Below are 19118 nucleotides of genomic sequence, written 5' to 3' on the forward strand. Positions count from 1 at the left end.
ATAATGACCTCAAAATCCCTTTCATTACAGATCTTGTTAACACTCGTTTTCTCAAATTTCATTTCTCTACAGCAGCTCATCCTAACTCTCTCATAGAACACCTTTCTTCTTCCACATTACCAGGTAATCCTCTAAGGAGATTGAAGAGGAGATGGCCTCGTGATCTACTCTTATCGTGAGAGCAAAGCACGTTACTGGCGTGGCACCACTGGGTGCCTTCTCCACTCATGATTTTCGTTTATTTTTTTTTTATCATATTTGCTTGTTGCAACAACCGTTGCAATGGTAAATTCCAATAAAAGATTTAAAAAAAAAAATTAAGAATAGTTTAAATTTTACTTTTATGACATTAATCCCTTATCATTGGCGGCCGGTCTCGGCAGTTCACCGAACATTTATGTACTGCTCAATACAAGGAAAGGTACCCGGTGTGTGCAAGCGCCAGCAAAAGCCGGGTCATGGGCACCATAGAAGAGTGAAATAAAATTATTGTTGATAATAAAATAAAATTAATATATTTATGGTAAAAATGGCAACAGAAAAAGAAGATATAAGATGGCAGCAGACTGTAAGAAGAGAGAAATGTTTTGAAGATTATGAAGAATGTCTTGAGGGAGGTGTTTTATGTTGGCAAGGCAGATTGTAATTTCAGGTTAGGAGGAAGTAAGAAGAGAGGATGGTGGGAAAGACAAAGAGAAGAATAGAGTGGAAGCATTAGAGAAATGGTACAGCAAAAGTGAGAGGGAAAAATAAAAAGGAAAAGTGAATGAAGAAGGAAGGGAAATTAAATGTGGCGGAGATATGTCTGCCTAAGTGAAGTTATGGGGCCACGCCACTGCTACTACGCTCCATGGGGAGGCTGCTCTAGAAGTATGGGAGAATAGTGCGTATGTACCTAACACCTTCTATACCAGACTCTAACTTCTCCGCCTAACTATTCTTTTTCTCTATATAAAAGGCCACATTGTATACTACTGAGAAAGGGTATAAATGTAAAAGTAGAACTAGAGAGAAATGCAGACAGTTTGAAAGAGTCAAATATTAGTTTTCTCATATATACAACACTGCACTCCCTTGGTATCATCCCGATCCACAGGATATGGTGGAACTGTGCTACTTTTTTCTTTGTTTATTTAAAAAAATACATATTTTGTTTGAATATTATTATTTAATCGCGACCACTTGAGACATCGTAAAACTAATGCAAAGTGGACTCAGTGCAATTCACTTTTTATATTATCAAGTTTTTTGGCAGGGTAAGTAAAAATGTATTGAACAAAATATATCAGTTCAATCCCAAACAATTAAATCACCTAAATGGTCTTCTGACAAATTTGTTCCACGGAACTCTAAAGAACTGTGTCTGAGGCCCTCTCTAATTTTTTTGATTCTGCATTACATTAGAAGTATGAAACTGGAAGTATAATGTTCAAAACATGTTTATTTTGGACATTTTTACGATATCAATTTTTATTGCATTATTCGATAATTTATCAAATACCTATGGGGAAAAAATTAGAAAAAAAATTTTAAATAGTATTTTTCCTGGAAATAATTACCAGAAACGATTGGCTAATCTCATTGGCGAACGAGATGTGTGAAGTAGGCGGCCGGTAGCTGATGACGTATGACACTGCAAGCCACTCCCTCACCAATAAAAGCACAGTTAACCAGTACATAAAATGGCGCTCTTTCACTTTCATTGAATGATCTATATTTTACTTTATTTCACTTCAGGAAAATATTTCCTTAATTTTTTTGATTCTGCATTACATTAGAAATATGAAACTGGAACTATAATGTGCAAAACATGTTTATTTTAGACATTTTTACGATATTAATTTTTATTTCATTATTCGATAATTTATCAAATACCTATGGGGTAAAAATTAGTAAAAAAAATTTAAATAGTATTTTTCTTTGAAATAATTACCAAAAACGATTCGCTAATCTCATTGGCGAACGAGATGTGTGAAGTAGGCGGCCGGTAGCTGATGACGTATGACACTGCAAGCCACTCCCTCACCAATAAAAGCACAGTTAACCAGTACATAAAATGGCGCTCTTTCACTTTCATTGAATGATCTATATTTTACTTTATTTCACTTCAGGAAAATATTTCCTTAATTTTTTTGATTCTGCATTACATTAGAAGTATGAAACCGGAAATATAATGTGCAAAACATGTTTATTTTGGACATTTTTATGATATCAATTTTTATTGCATTATTCGATAATTTATCAAATACCTATGGGGAAAAAATTAGTAAAAAAAATTTAAATAGTAATTTTTCTTGAAATAATTACCAAAAACGATTCGCTAATCTTATTGGCGAACGAGATGTGTGAAGTAGGCGGCCGGTAGCTGATGACGTATGACACTGCAAGCCACTCCCTCACCAATAAAAGCACAGTTAACCAGTACATAAAATGGCGCTCTTTCACTTTCATTGAATGATCTATATTTTACTTTATTTCACTTCAGGAAAATATTTCCATAATTTTTTTGATTCTGCATTACATTAGAAGTATGAAACCGGAAATATAATGTGCAAAACATGTTTATTTTGGACATTTTTATGATATCAATTTTTATTGCATTATTCGATAATTTATCAAATACCTATGGGGAAAAAATTAGTAAAAAAAATTTAAATAGTAATTTTTCTTGAAATAATTACCAAAAACGATTCGCTAATCTTATTGGCGAACGAGATGTGTGAAGTAGGCGGCCGGTAGCTGATGACGTATGACACCACAAGCCACTCCCTCACCAATAAAAGCACAGTTAACCAGTACATAAAATGGTGCTCTTTCACTTTCATTCAATGATCTAGATTTTACTTTCTCTAGGAAAATATTTCCTTAATTTTTTTGATTCTGCATTACATTAGAAGTATGAAACCGGAAATATAATGTTCAAAACTATTGCTAAGTCAGCGGAATGCAGCATTATGGCCACGAATTCTTTCCAAATTTTTAAATTTTATACCTCGAACATTGGTGTTCTATATATTCACATCTTTATTTTGTAAAAAAAAAAAGATACCAGTAAATACGAGTAATTTAATTGCACTGAAAATGAATTCAAAGAGTTCAAAGCAACAACTGCAGAAAGGTTGAGGGAATCATCGGTCATCTATCTGACTTTTTGTGTATGATTAGGAGTATCATTTGACAAATATCGCTTTCTAACAAGATTGCTAATACTGCCTAGCAAGAAATGTTCAAGCGAAGTTTATTGGAAGCTAGAAATAGATGCAAAGATAGACGCATTTCATGCATAATGAAGAAAATAAAAAAATCGATGCGAATAAAAAAAAGTTGTTATAACAATTAACAATTTACATATAACCAAGAGTTATTCCCTCTGATTAGTTGCATTGCAAAGATACTCAAATGCATACATTTACAGTTAAATAATTTCTGGATGGATTAGAGAAATTGAAGGAGGGTAAAAAGAATTGTAGAGATGAAGACATCAGAAAAAATCTAGAAACGTTAAAAGAAAAAATACTTTTAATGTGTGATTAGCTTTAATGTAGAAATTAAAGGTTAGAAAAGGATATTCCCTTTTTAGATTTAGGTTACAAAAAAATGTCAAAACGTTAGTAGAAATCTTGGGACGCTTGTCAGAAATAAAAAATTAAAGCCTAATGCAACCATAGTTTTAAATAGGTGGGATTCATCGTTGTTGATATGACGATTTCTTCGTCTTAGCCTGCATAACTTTTTTTTTATTTCTAGCTGATTTCCAAAGTCTTCGGAGTTCGGTTCAAATTTATGTACAGGATTTGATTTACATTGTTGAAAGTTTAGTATACTGTTCACTGTTTTCAATGTAAATTAGTTGATTTTGAATAAATATTTGAAGCAAAAGTCAGTTGTACCTGCCAAAAATAAAAATTCTTTACAATGCGATGATTCTTTATCTAAATGTATAAATTGGGTGTTATTTATTATTAATTAAATACACATGTCACATAATCTTACTACAGATGTAAAAAAAGAAACAGACTAACCTTCTTGTAATATGAAGAAAAGGAAGAAGTGGGTAACTAGGGCCGCCATGGAGCGCACGATGTTGTACAGCTAATATTGGAGATTATAGCTATCACTAGACCGCAACATCTCCGTCCGGAATGTTGATTTTTACGATGAATTCTTAGCACGCTTCACGCGATTATTTAATTCTCGAACATTCTCCTTCTGCCATTACCGTGCTGTCTGCAAAATAAAGAGAAAAAGTATAATCAGATCAGTTGTTTACTTGCTGTAACATATAACTTTCATAATCTTTAAGGAAGGGCACAAATTTTATCAAAGCATGTTTAGTGTATTAAATAACTTAAATATTTTTAAACTAGATTAATACATTAGAACATCCAAGTCTGTGAAACAAGTTGTGCGATGTCACTACAATCTCCAAAAAGTTAGTGGAAATTGGAAGGTATAGCTTACCCCTAGATAATCGTATCATAAGCCATCTCTCGTTTACAAGTTTTAGATCGTCAGTTAGCAATGGCTCTTTAAGATGCAAAATTTATTGTTGAATTTATAACTATTAGCAGACCTCGGGAAACAGTTTCAAGGTACCTGAAGGAATATTGTAAAGCTGTGAACGTAGAGTCTATACGCATAAAAATATAACCCATGTAGAGTTCCTCTAGGCCAGAGCAGCTTTGAAGGCGTTGAATTGACTGTTATGGTGCGTCGTAAAAGTAATAAATAAATCAAAAAAAGGAATAATATCGACCATTTCAGTGCAGTGGAGAAGATGGCCTACAACGCAGTTGCCAAATATCTAAACTGCAAATTGTAACTTGCCCGGATAATCGAAATCTAAGGACGGTCTGTAGGATATCGTCAGGAAATTAGAGAAAAAGGACGCTTACAATGATACTTCTATGGGAGTCGTGTGGAAATTGAAAGTTGATCGAAAAATGTCTAAATATCGTCGCCTACGAGAAAAAGGAAGGATCTGGCGAGCTGATGTACTATATACATATGTAGATGTGGGAACGCCATCTCCAGGTGAAGTATAATCATCTTGATGTGGAGATTCCCCTATTCAGAATTGGTTGGCGTGGCCTTTCTCGACGTAGCTCAGGCCTTTGATCGAGTCTGGCACCCAGGAGTTTTGTGGAAGTTAAAAAGCCTTTTACCTAATTATAAAATCAATCTTTGATGACCGTTTCTTTTATAAATATTGACGGTAATATTGTTTTCAATCTAAAACAAAAAGAAAAAAAAGTCATCTGTGACACATTGGGGTTGTGCTGTTGTCAAGAACTAAATTGATGTCAAGAACTGTCTGATACTAGGGAGGTTACGCTTTCGTCATACTTCAGGGAACTGATCAGTTTGTCTCTTGGATAGCAAGTGTATTGCCTCACCGCGCAGGTTCTTGGTTTCTTTTTAATGAGTATTCTTGAGACGATAGTTTCATTGTGTTTTCAATATTTATTTTTTCTGTTTTTTTTTGGGGGGGGGATTTCGAATTATAAGTTTGAATTGATGAAGTAATTGTCTGTTGTAGCGTTGTCTACTTCGTTGGGTGTTTTTCAGATTGATAAATTCAACTTACTTGCTAAGATAGTCCTTTGTTCAGAGTAGGATTGGGAACTATAGTGTGTGTAGATATCATGTTCAATTTACATATATAATATTGATTATTGTACTTTTATTTTATTAGTTTCATTTTAAAAACAATATAATTGTTTGTTATTTTCGGTGGAATTCAAAAGTCTGGTTGTGGAACGTTTATATTTTTTGCGCGTATATTTTGAAAAAATTAAGGTAGACAAAAAGTGCTGACATTGACATTATCTGCAGATCTTGAAAAACTGGTCTGCAGCCGGCCCCTCCATTGCGTGACGGTCATCATTCTTATCTTCTTTTTATCCTCACCAAAAAAAGGTACTTTTTCTTTTTTATTTGTCGACCCTGTGTACACAAAGGTGGAAAAAATCCCTGTGAAGTACTAGGTAGGTTGTGGATATTTTTAGAGAACGATTGAAAAAATTTTTTTAGTTCTCAATGTTGTATTATAATACATAAAGGACGAATCTATTCCCATTTCCAAAATGAAAATAAAATCAAAGTGAATTTCCTGCAATGAGAGAAAGAGTTATATTTTCTAAATAAACATTACACACAGAGAATCCATTTGTTTACAAACCTCTTTTTAATTTACAGAAAATAAGTGTACTTATTTGTACAAAAAAGTCATTTCAGCCTATGCTTTCTTGTGTTTGGTTAAAGTGTGCATGTGTGTTCGTTGAGTATGTTTCGGTGGGGGCCATGTTGTGTATACATATGTAATATGAACACGATGCTTGTTTTTTGGGGCTCCTTATATTTTTTTTTTACCCACTTTGATTTCTGTATTTATTTTCTTCACAAAGAATATATTTTACAATAAACGAGTATGATGAAAAAACTTATTTATTACGTTTATTTTTTAATGATCCTTCTAAAGAGATCAAAAGGAATAATGAACATGTTCTTATAAATAAACGATGTAAGACTTTAAAAGAATATGAATATAAGTAATGACGACATTTATTCTAGCGAAATTAAATAGCAAAAAATAAGGATCACAATTAATTTTAATATCAATAAAGGAAGAAAAGCTTAATATCTATAAGCGTACATAACTGGTAAAGTACAAATGTTAGAATTGTCGAAAATGTGGTTGGGCCCACAGTGCTGGCCAATATCATTGATTGCCCTATTCCACAACAAGTTCTTGTTTACTAAACATGTAGATTATCATCAAGTGTATCGTGATACAAAAGCCTTATTTGCCGAAAGTAAAATTCAAGCTCAAGAATCAATCTCTCAGGAAGATGGAAATCCGAAAGCAAAAAGAGCAAACAATCTCGTTACGATGGACAAAATCAACGATCTCAAAATTGTCATTTGAGCATCTAGTAAGGTTTACGAAGAACAGATAGTTCTTTGCAGAATTTTCGGGCTAATATCCTCTTCATATAGCCACAATTAGCTAAACTCTTGTTTTAGTCACAAATAATTTGGTTTAATATCAACAATTTGGTTGATAGAATTGAATTTTGAAGTAATTTGAATTGAATATTTTGCAATCAAACATAACCTGAAACCTGAAATCCCAGGTGAGAAAACTTCTAAACCTTATAAAATTAGTCAGACAGTTTTAAATCTTTTTTTTTTTTCAGGTACACATTTACATGGTTTTTTCTTCGTTCAAAATAAATCATGCAGATTTATGTATTTGCGTGCAGTTAGGAAAGTCAGCAAAGTTCCCAAATTCAAATTCAATTTTTGGTAAAGGTAGCTCATTCAATCGAAAGCACCATGTTACTAAAATGGATTTTCAAGGGAAAAGACTGTTGTGGTTAAAAAGCCATTCTAGTATTGCGTATAGTTCTGTTACCAGATTAATTAAAATGAAATTTTAATATTGAAGAAAATGGAGAGTGCGGATAAAACGTTTCAGGTTTTAATTATTATTTTACCATAAATTTGTGTAATTAGTTGTTTAAATAAGAAATTGAAAGGTAATGAAGACATTCCAAAATGCAATTTTCTTTTTCTATTGTTATGGAATGTTTTAATTAATAGGAAATTAAAGGAGGAACTATTAATAAATAATTCGTTCATGCGGAGAGAGGAATTTCTGATATTAAATTAAGCTGCTGCATTGAGACCATATGGGTGGCAATATTCAAATACCTATTAATTCCGACCAAATAACCTACAATAAAGTGAAATATATTAGCTCAATAAGTGTTTAGATGTGAATGATCTAATTAAACAAAGTACATTTAAATTTTAGGCATTTTTAAAATTAATTTAAAAAATCCGATTACGAAAACTGACAAGACTAACGTTTGAAAAGAAATCTGTACACCGCGTATTCCAAAAAATACTTTTCTGATCAACCAATTTTAATCAAATTTGGACTTTTTTTTTTTTAATCCTACAATGTTTCACATACATGGGGTGCGTTCCACTAAGCGACCACAACGACCACGCTCACGACCGCGGTTTTGGCCGTTCCACTTGCTTGCGAGCGTTGCGATCGAAAACCCAAGTGGAATGGACTGTGGGCGTTTTAACCGTTCATGTAAACATTACATATGGCGGCCTCGAAAATAAGTCAGCAGCTCGAAGAGGTTGTTTCTTAATTTTAACCCCGTTTATAAGCAGTTATAATAAACTTTATTAATTATTGGTAAAGTTGACTTATATTAAAAATATTTATATAATTCAATTTTTTATATTACATTTTAGTGGAGTATTTTTAAAATTTACGTTTAAATAAAATTAAAATGTCTTTTGAGGCAACAGTTGGATATTTATTAATAATGCTTTAGAAAGTTCTTTACCTAGTTCCAATGAAGAGTGGAATGCAATTTTACAAAATCGCAATGATGAAAGCGAAAACTTAGGCCACGTATTATTAGCAAGTTATTTCTGGTAAATGATTTTGTGTTATTCAGTGATTTAGTATGTAAAGGGATAAGTAATTATTTATTTATTTATTTTTTGTAGACTTTCGAGAAACACATTCAATTATTTACATGAAATAATTACTTTCATTTACGAGACAATTTTTTCGGTCGCCATATTTTGTTTTAAAAATTGCGCCATATTTCTGTACGCCCACTTCGACCCAGCTCTATAGATGGGGCGTTGTGGGCTTCGCGTGAGCGAAAATAGTAACGTCATTAGTGACGTTTTCGCCACGACCACAACGACCGCGGTCGCCAAGTGGAACGCCTGAAGGTATGTTTTGATCGTTGTGGTCGCTTAGTGGAACAACATTACAGAAAAAATGAATCTCTAAAATGACACTACCGATTGGCTAATATTGTCCAAGAGCTCATTGCTGGGTGTTATGGTGGCACTAAGTCTATATATATCTCAATTGAACTTTCGACTGCCAACATCTATCGACCCCAAATACTACAATCGAAAATACTATGCCTTATTTCAAATGCTTCATACAATTCTCTAAAAAAAGATCATTCCAATCTAAACTAAAAGTATATTTTTTTTTTTTGTTTGTTTTTTTTGGCATTGGCTTCCGCCGTACAGCCAGCATCGTCTAGGTGCTTATCACTAGAATATCACTCACTCTCCATTCTTACTTATAAATACATTCGCTTCACACATTCATCATTCTACTATATACCGCTATTTACATAAACTACTGCTAATGGATGGAGCAGCACTCTGTGCTCCTGCCATCCTTCTCGCTTAACCAAAATTAAAATCACGTAATCCTTCTCTAAGCATTTTGTTCCATTCATTCTAATTCGGCTATAGCTTCTAAATACATTCATATTTCATTGCTAGCTCTGCTATCGACTTAAGCACATAACTGTTGGTGGAGAATATAATGTCTTCGTAGCGAAATGGTGCATCTAAATACCTGTATATATCGTCAAACATTCGTTTCCTTTCTACCACATAACGTGGACATATCATTATTACATGTTTGAAATCTTCCTCCTCATTGCAATCTACGCAAAGAGGAGAGGACCTTTTGTTGATCCTGTGTAGATACGATCCGCACACCGCGTGGTTCGCTTTCAGCCTGCTTATTGTCGTAACAACCCTCATGTAATATCCATCTCTACTATGTCCAGAAGAAATGCCAGTTACCCGGAGTAATCCACGTATCCAGAATTCGCTCATATTGTTTCAAGAAAATTTCATTGCTTAAGGGAAAGTCGATTGTGTGTTCTTCATGCAAAAGGAATTCTTATTTTACTTTATAGAGCTTGTATCAATATTTTACCGAACTCTCTAATCAAAGAAAGTTAATTTTCTTATTACAGTTTGATTTTCAATCTTTATAACAGCATTTTCAAAAGATTTTTATGGTTGAACAGCTATAATAAAAACAATTAAAACATTAAAAGGTTTCCCTTTACAAGACAGAAAGTATATTTAATTTAAGACTTAATTACCGTGGGATACAAGAAATTTCGCTCTTGCCATTCCGCTCACCTCAACCACTGTCAACTCCAAGACAACTCCAACCATCGACTAAGACGGCAGTAGCCTCGAGATTTACTTGACGTTGAAGGTTTATAATTTATTCATTGATTCAAGGAAATTGTCATTTTATGTTTTTTTTAAAAAATTTTCGCTCACTTTTTTTTTTGACGCATCGACTTCGAGGTTATTAGCGTTGCACCGTCATTGAATTCTTTCAAGTCCGAAGCCACTCTAGCTGCCCATTCTCATGTAGTATCCATCTCTACTATGTCCAGAAGAAATGCCAGTTACCCGGAGTAATCCACGTATCCAGAATTCGCTCGTATTGTTTCAAGAAAATTTCATTGCTTAAGGGAAAGTCGATTGTGTGTTCTTCATGCAAAAGGAATTCTTATTTTACTTTATAGAGCTTGTATCAATATTTTACCGAACTCTCTAATCAAAGAAAGTTAATTTTCTTATTACAGTTTGATTTTTCAATCTTTATAACAGCATTTTCAAAAGATTTTTATGGTTGAACAGCTATAATAAAAACAATTAAAACATTAAAGGGTTTCCCTTTACAAGACAGAAAGTTTATAAGAAATGGTAAGGTGGTTCAAGCAATTAAAAACAAAAACAGTAGATTTGTCTGAAAGTTTCTTTGAAAATTTGAATTTGGTTGAAGGATTTTGAACTGAAGGAACTGAAGTTGTAAAATTATTGAATTCAATGCCGAAAATAAGTCTTTTAATGATTAGGGTTTGGAAATCCGATCAATTCTCTTTTGAGTATTCGACAGCTCTGTTAAATTCAGGTTTTAGTCAACCTTTTCTTTATGATACGAGACAATATCGTATCAGACAATATTGTCTCGTAAAAAATTAAATCACGGTAGTTTGTTGAAAGTGATGCGGTAAAGAATTTCTTTTATTAAAGCTCGTCAACATCGCCCGGGGCCATTTTCAAAGCACTGCTTGCCTCCGAAGAGTGTACTATCATTGCAGGCAACACTTTCCGTCACCGAACAGTGTGTTGTAAGAAGCTCCTAGGTACAAAAAAATATATCAGCCAGCCAGCTGGATTCGAACCCGGGATATCCGCTTTGTAGTTTATTGTTTCATATTTTTTGTTGCATATTTTTGTAGTATTTGAGCTCCTAAAAACAACAAAAAAATTTTTTTTGAAATCGGTTAGGTTTTTCAAAAGTTATGGTAATTTAAAATATGAAAAACAAATTTCAGTTTACTGTCAAAATTACGTTATTTTTTTTAAAGAATCTGTTCAAACTAGGCACAACCAACGGATAGGCAAGCCAAAACTCTGGACTCCCACGCTTTGCTTATGGTGGCGAAGTCAAGATCTAGGCAGGCTAGAAGTATTCGACGTTCAGGTTGCGTTTTCTACAAACGTTTAGGTGGAGTTATAGGAAATCAATTAATCGGCCCATACTTCTACAGAGAGAACTTAACTGGTGAAAGGTATCCAACTTTTTTTTCAGACATTTTGCCAGTTCCGCTTGAAGATGTACATCTACAACGTCGGATAGATAAGTATTTTCAACAAGATGGTTGCTTGGCACATAATGCGAGAGTGGTTCGAGATTACCTGGACAGAAATTTCCATGAAAAGTGCTTAGGGACTCATTGTCCCATCCAATTGCCACCTCGATCTCCGGACTTGATCCAAGTGGACTATATTTTGTGGGGATACCTAAAAAATAAAGTGTAAAGTATCCTTAATCCCGTGGCTTCAGTCGATGATCTGAAACGTCGAATTACTCTAGCCTGCCTAGATCTTGACTTCGCTACCATAAGTGCTTCTACGAGCAAAGCGTGGGAGTCCAGAGTTTTGGCTTGCCTATCCGTTGGTTGTGCCCAGTTTGAACAGATTCTTTAAAAAAAATAACGTAATTTTGACAGTAAACTGAAATTTGTTTTTCATATTTTAAATTACCATAACTTTTGAAAAACCTAACCGATTTCAAAAAAAAATTTTTTGTTGTTTTTAGGAGCTCAAATACTACAAAAATATGCAACAAAAAATATAACGTTTCATTTGAAAAACAAAAGTTGGATGCTGTATCTCGAGATACAAGGGTTTAAAAAAATGGGTCAACCACTGAAAATAAACTAGACTAAAAATGATTAAATACGTGTTTTTTATTTTTTCGAAATTTCCCGCCGTTAAAAAAAAAGTGGGTGGAGCATATAACTTTGGTCACCCTGTATAATGAAATATTTGATCTCTTAATTTTTCATGGAAATCATCTGTTAGAGAACTAATTACATTGTAGTATATACCACGCTGAGTGATTTAGTGACTTGCTTGCCTAGAACTGGGGCACGTAATGTTGGTTAAAATGTTGATGTAGCTCTGCTTAGCACACATTTTAAATATTTATGATTTCAATAATGTCGCTAGTGATTTAAGGAGTCTGCTTTAAAGTCATGAACATGAATCGTCCAATCAACAAAATCATTTTTAATATTACGTCATACTTGCATTCCACGTATTAGCTTTCTACTCCCAAGTGTAAAAAGTTATGCTAGAATTCAAAATTAAAAAACCATTCTGAGAGAATTATTTTACCTTAAATTCATGAAACAACAAACTTAGAGAGTACTAAATTTATTTTTAAAAACTCATTTTATTCAAAAAGTGATAAGTAAGGATTTGATAAGTAACTTGTGTTCTTTAAGTTCTCTACCTTTATTATACAGGGGGTGCGTTCCACTTGGCGACCACAACGACCAAAACATACTTTCAGGCGTTCCACTTGGCGACCGCGGTCGTTGTTGTCGTGGCGAAAACGTCACTAATGACGTCATTATTTTCGCCCACACAACGACCACAACGCCCCACCTTAAAAGCTGGGTCGAAGTGGGCGTTCAGAGTTGGCGCAATTTTTAAAACAAAATATGGCAACCGAAAAAATTATCTCATGTAAATGAAAGTATTATTTCATGTAAATAATAGAATGTGTTTCTCGAAAGTCTACAAAAAATAAATAAATAAATAATTACTTATCCCTTTACATACTAAATCACTGAATAACACAAAATCATTTACCTGAAATAACTTGCTAATAATACGTGGCCTAAGTTTTCGCTTTCATCATTGCGATTTTGTAAAATTGCATTCCACTCTTCATTGGAACTAGGTAAAGAACTTTCTAAAGCATTATTAATAAATATCCAACTGTTGCCACAAAAGACACTTTAATTTTATTTAAACGTAAATTTTATAAATACTCCAAAATGCAATATAAAAAATTGAATTATATATATTCTTTTAATATAAGTCAACTTTACCAATAATTAATAAAGTTTATTATAACTGCTTATAAATGGGGTTTAAATTAATAAATAACCTCTTCAAGCTTCTAACTTATTTTCGAAGCCGCCATATGTAATGTTTACATGAACGGTTAAAACGCCCACAGTCCGTTCCACTTGGGTTTTCGATCGCAACGCCCACAAGCAAGTGGAACGGCCAAAATCGCGGTCGTGGTCGTGGTCGTTGTGGTCGCCAAGTGGAACGCACCCAGGGTGTCTTGTTATTTTTGTGTACTAGTGGCTGATTGTTTCTTAGTTTTCAATGGTGTTCTTAGGTTACCGCTATTTGGTGTAATGCTTATATCTCTGCCAAGAAACCAAACGAAACATTGTAGTTATTTTTTTCGGCTACAATAAATCAGAGTGGATTGGATTTTAGCAGGTGGTTGATTTTCTGAAAATACTAAATTCTATTTTTATTATTCAGTATTTTTATATTAAGAACTACAAGATTAATTGATGTGTTATTTTCTATTTCTAGGATGAACTTAATTTCATTGTACGAAGTATTTATCAATAAAAAAAAGGTCTGTAATTGTTCCGGTAATGCATTCAATGTGTGGGCTATACCACCTCTAAACCGATGCCAGAAGGGTTCATCTCTAGTAAGTTAATAATTTTTTCTCATAGACATTTCCGCTTAAAAAAAAGAAATCAAGTATGACCCATTACTAATTCCTTACAGTCATTGGTAAAAAGGATTGTTATATCAAACCATACTTGTTTCATATTTTAGTCGAATTTAATTTTTAATTTTCACAAATTATACAAAGTTGAAACGTAATATGGTGAAGTCCACATTCCTTATTTTAATATGCTAGTTACAATATGTTTAGCATTCCTCTTTGGCTGCCTTTGAAAGCAAATCTAAATTAAATAAATTGATTCCTTCATAAACTCGATTCTTTATCATTACAAAGTTCTGGAATATCATATTTTTTATCAATTGCAACATAAAGATTTAAACTTTCACGATCTTAAAATTAAAATCAGTGACGTTTTATAGCACTGTGGGTCCAACTAAGATCTAGTTTAATATCAAATTGAAATGGAAAACTCCTATGAAAACTATTTACAATGTGAGTACAACAAAGATCTAGGAAGGAGAATTGGTGAAAAGAAATAAATGAAAAGAGATTGCTATCTATTGTTTTGCGTGTCCTTCTGCTCACAATGATATCTCTTTGTTACTAGTTGCTACCTTCCCTACTGTTGCACTTGTTATTCCTCCAACTACGTTTATTTCTTTGTCCTAGTTAATCATTATTCTTCCAGTGAAACAAAACAAAACAAAAAACAACACGTTACTGTTCATTCATTGTCATTTTATTTCCTGCAGTACTGCAGGCTGTCAGTTGAAAGGACTGCATCTTCTTACTAATAAATTAGTACTTATTAGAAATTAAGAATTTGTTTTCTATGTTGTTCATTTAGTATTCTTGAAGCTGAAATTTTTCACAGCATAGATTTTTCCTAAAATATTTAAAAGGAACGTAAAATTTATCATTTATTTTATTTACTTAGCAAGAATAATGTACATTCCGCAAGTCTGATAATACAAGATAACATGTAAGTAGCACTAAGTTCGTAAGTGAATAAAATGCACAATGAAATAAGTCCCTGACAGTCGCACATTCTCCACATTCAGGCTCGGTATTACTGTCTTAAAACTATAAAAATACCGGGGCTCTATAATCATTACATAAACTATAAAGTAAAGAAATGCCTAATTTTTCAGGAGGGCTTCACGTCCAAATACCAATTTAGGTGTCGTGGACGGAGGCAACTAACAAACATAATTTACTATAATAAATTTCTCATATTAACCATAAAATAAAATCCAAAGCCTAGAACTGGAATCAAATCCACTAATCAACAATACTTCTTAGTTTAGCGAACCTCGCCTCTAACCGCTAGACTAATGGTTTTTTTTGGAAAGGTGAAGGTGTAGACCAAGGTAGACGCAGTTAACTGAGCTACTCACACATTGCAGGATGATATGTCCCGGTGCTTCGTAACGATTATGAAAATCTGCCCCAGATCCATTTCAGGCTTGTTGTCTTTTATTGTTCAATTCACTAGATTAGATATTTCATAATTGAAATTTGTTGGATCTATCTTTTACCCCTGCAATTGAATAAGGCAAGAAGTTGTAAATGGTCTCTCTTTTCAAAGACGTAGATGGATTTGTAATGGTTTTAAATTTCTCTAGAAGATCTTGTTGCTTAAGTAATTTTCTTTCCTTTCTTTAATAACCAACGAAACCCTTACAGACGTCACTTCCACCGTCCAGCAATATACGAAGTGTGGCTATTAAATAACGAGACTATTGCTATAAAACATTTTATTTGAAATTTATGCATATTTAGTTATTATCACCTTCAATATACACCCCTCCTCTATCCCTACAACGCTCTATGCGAATTTACCATTGTTCGAAACAATGCTGGAAGTCTTTTTCTGTTAGCTCCTGCAAGACGCGTGCCGCTTTTTCTTTCACAGCTTCAACGACTGAAATCGTGTTTCTTTTAATGCAGATTTGACTTTAGGGAACAGATAAAAGTCATATGGGGTCAGGTCAGGCGAATAAAGCGGATGAGGCCTAAAACTGGGATGTTGTACTTGACTAGAAACGTCTTGACAGACAATGCAGTTTGAGCCGGCGCGTTGTCTTGATGGAGAACCCATGACTTGTTCTTCCACAAATCGGGTCGTTTTTTCTTTACTCTTTCACGGAGTTGAGGAAGACCTCACGATAGTAATGTTGTCTATATTTTCATCTGTTTTGGACGTGGATGGGCGACCTGGGCGGTCATCATCTCCGACGACTTCTCGGCCATCTTGGAAACGCTTGAACCACTCAAAAACTCGCGCACGTGATAAACATTCATCGCCATAAACTTCTTTTAATAAAAGATAAGTTTCAGTAGCGGTATAATCAAGTTTTGATGTGAAATTTCACGACAATTCGTTGCTGTACTACATGTTTAGTGACATGTTTTCGGCAAAACGAAACTAACACCTCTTACATAAACGACGGTTCCGGTCAGACAGATTTCTCTACAAACACACGAGACGCTGCAATCGAAAGAGAAGGCTTTACGCTGCACAGCTGTAAGTATTTGGCGCATGCATAGTTCTTCTGTAGCAGCATCAGTCTCATCATTTAATAGTCTCACTTCGTAATTCTTTCCAAGTTCATTTTGTTGCTTCTCTGCCCAAAAAATAATTTATGATTGATTTTATCTCTCCAAGATCCAGATGATTTACAATTAAATAATTTACAGCTTACTTTGACGAAAGCAGGGCACTTAAATTCATTAGCTAAAAGGTGACGGTAGTCATACTAAGAACAGAACATTGAATGTGAAAGGATGCCGGTCAACCTGGTTGGGCGAGTGGTGCAGTTTGCTGAGCGTTATTCTAAAAGATAGGTAAGAAATATAGAAAAAATCAATTTTTCATGTACAATACTTTTAGTCTGTAGCAAAGGGTTGATTAGGAAGAAGACAAAGTTTGAAAAAGGTAAGCAGAGAGAAAATATGGCTCCTAAAACATCATATGAAATTGGATATCTTTATTTATGAAACATTATTTGTCTAAAAAAAAATATGGAATTAGAAGAAGCCTTTATTTCCCCTCCAAAAAAAAAACCTTGAATTATATCCTTAGGAAAGACATAAAACGTTCTATTTTTTTTTAAATTTGAAAGTTCAATGAAATATTGCAGAATTGTCGGCAATGATAATACTGAATACATACATCAAACGTCCAATTCATGCACAAATACATTAACCGGGAAAAGGATGGGTAAAAAGCTTTAGAAACTCGCAAACAAAATAAGAGAAAAAGTTCTAGACGTTGTTGTAGTAGTTGAATATGGTATATTTCTTTATGGATGGGTGTGGAGCGCGGAACTGGTGTTAATGTGGAAATGAGATGTTTTGTGGAATCCAGGAATGGTAGAAAAGGGCGAGAAAGGGTTTTAGTGAACATTTGTCGGTTGGCTTCAGTCCAGGAACACCACTGTTTGATAGCACGTATGTGTGCGTCGTATTCTGGTATATCTGGATACTGTTCTCTTCTGGCCAGGTAATTTAGCCAGAACTAAACTTTCTCGTACCAGTTGAGACACCTTCTACTGAAGTTCTCTTTTCATCCCTAAACATTTCATAGGACATCTTTGTTGCATTAACCAAAATTATAATGCATTTGTAATATACCTTTATATCCATTTTATATCTATAAACAAATAATGGATATTAATTCACATATTAAATAACTTATATAAATGTCTGTTCGTAACAGAAAAATCAATAAAATTATAGGAATAATTTATATTAAATGTCGTGGATATTTAAAGTATAAGAAGAGTTCTTGGACTTAAAACTAATTGTCATGGGACACCGCTGTAATATTCAAAAGAGGCTTCTGCATTATAAATCTAAGGGAAGAACATTTACACTTCTCAGTTGGGTTTCGATGTCACAGAGACTTACAATAACAATAAAATAAAATGATGGGAAATCGTTTACAGGTAGAGATACGATGCAACACCCACTTGTTCTTGATGTTTGGTCTCACACGAATGACCCTTTTTCGAAGTTTTCAAGAACCTCTCTGTAAAAGTGTTGATTGACCGTTTGATCTTGAGGTAGAAACTCTTTGTGGAGGATTCCGTGGATTGAAAAAGGGTCATTCGTATGAGACCAAACATCAAGAACAAGTGGGTGTTGCATTACGATTAATGCTCCTTGTCACACAGCAATTTCAATAAACCAGAGTTTTTGGCCAGTAAAAACATTCCTGTGGTTCCTCAGCCTCCTTATTCGCCTGACTTGGGTCCTTGTGACTTTTTTCTCTTCCCGAAGTTGAAAAATCACCTCAAGGGAACTCATTTTGGGACAGTCGAAAACATTCAAACGGCTGTAACCTACCAGCTGAAGGCTATTCCAGTATCGGAGTTCGAACACTGCTATGAGGAGTGGAAGAAACGTCTCCAGCGCTGTGTGGCTTCAGAAGGAAGTTATTTTGAAGGTGACAATATAGAATTGTAATTCTTTTAGAATAAATTTTTTTTAAAAAAATCAGTCTCATTGCTTAATTCATTGCTAAAGAACTAGTAATTCAGTTAATAATTTATTTAGTTTTTTTTTTTAAATTAAGTGTGAATTCTTGTTCATATTATTTAAGTTCTTATTTTACTGTTGGACTGTTAAGTTTTAATTCCATTTGTGACTTCATTAAAGAAACCAATTCACTATGAAGAGGCCAATAAATTAGCCGAAACGTTTGTAATTTTATTTTTTTTTAATTTAAAACCAACCACTCTTCAGTATCCAGACCAAATTAGGTATGGTCATATAACTGGCAAAATTGTTGTTAATAATATTGTAGAGATAGATTAGTGAAAAGAAACTCGAGCAAGATCTTTGAATTTCTTTTTTCTTTCTTTGAAATATTTTATAACGCTTAAACATTTTTGTTTTTGCACTCACCACTAACAGAATCTATTTTGCTCACCTTGTTTCAAAATATATCTTCGGAAATAGACAATGTTGGTAATCTTAGTTTTAAAAAAATAAAGTAACTGCTGTTAAAATCAATTGAGAGCACAGCACTTTCACCTTCACCAAGTGTCATGAATTATAGTAATAAAAAACAAAAGAAACTATTTCTAAAAATTTAATTTTTTGTTTTGTTATAACTTAACGTTTTCTTCAACGACGGGCATTCATGTTTGTAAACAAGATAAAAAATATTTCTATACGTTTGTAGATAAACAAAACTTCATAAATTTGAGTGATT

General features: G+C 33.5%; 1 protein-coding gene and 1 long non-coding RNA gene across 4 annotated transcripts in view; one reads left to right on the forward strand and one right to left on the reverse strand.

Annotated features, from left to right (window-relative positions):
• The window catches only part of LOC141451094 (zwei Ig domain protein zig-8-like), a 686638-nt gene that overhangs the window by 596845 nt on the left and 70675 nt on the right, over window positions 1–19118 (reverse strand). For both annotated transcript variants that reach the window (XM_074122167.1, XM_074122166.1), the window contains exon 2: window positions 4023–4227. In XM_074122167.1, the coding sequence (XP_073978268.1) occupies window positions 4023–4071 (49 nt within the window). In that variant the 5' untranslated portion in view covers window positions 4072–4227. The remainder of the gene's footprint in view (window positions 1–4022; window positions 4228–19118) is intronic.
• Window positions 13514–19118, forward strand: part of LOC141451095 (uncharacterized) — a 66362-nt gene continuing 60757 nt past the window's right edge. For both annotated transcript variants that reach the window (XR_012456532.1, XR_012456533.1), the window contains exons 1-3: window positions 13514–13692; window positions 13792–13915; window positions 16598–16744. This is a non-coding gene — a long non-coding RNA (uncharacterized lncRNA). The remainder of the gene's footprint in view (window positions 13693–13791; window positions 13916–16597; window positions 16745–19118) is intronic.

This window comes from Rhodnius prolixus, unplaced genomic scaffold (assembly GCF_049639745.1).
Source record: "Rhodnius prolixus isolate KJV_2025 unplaced genomic scaffold, Rpr scaffold_8, whole genome shotgun sequence".
NCBI classification, from domain to species: Eukaryota; Metazoa; Arthropoda; class Insecta; order Hemiptera; family Reduviidae; genus Rhodnius; species Rhodnius prolixus.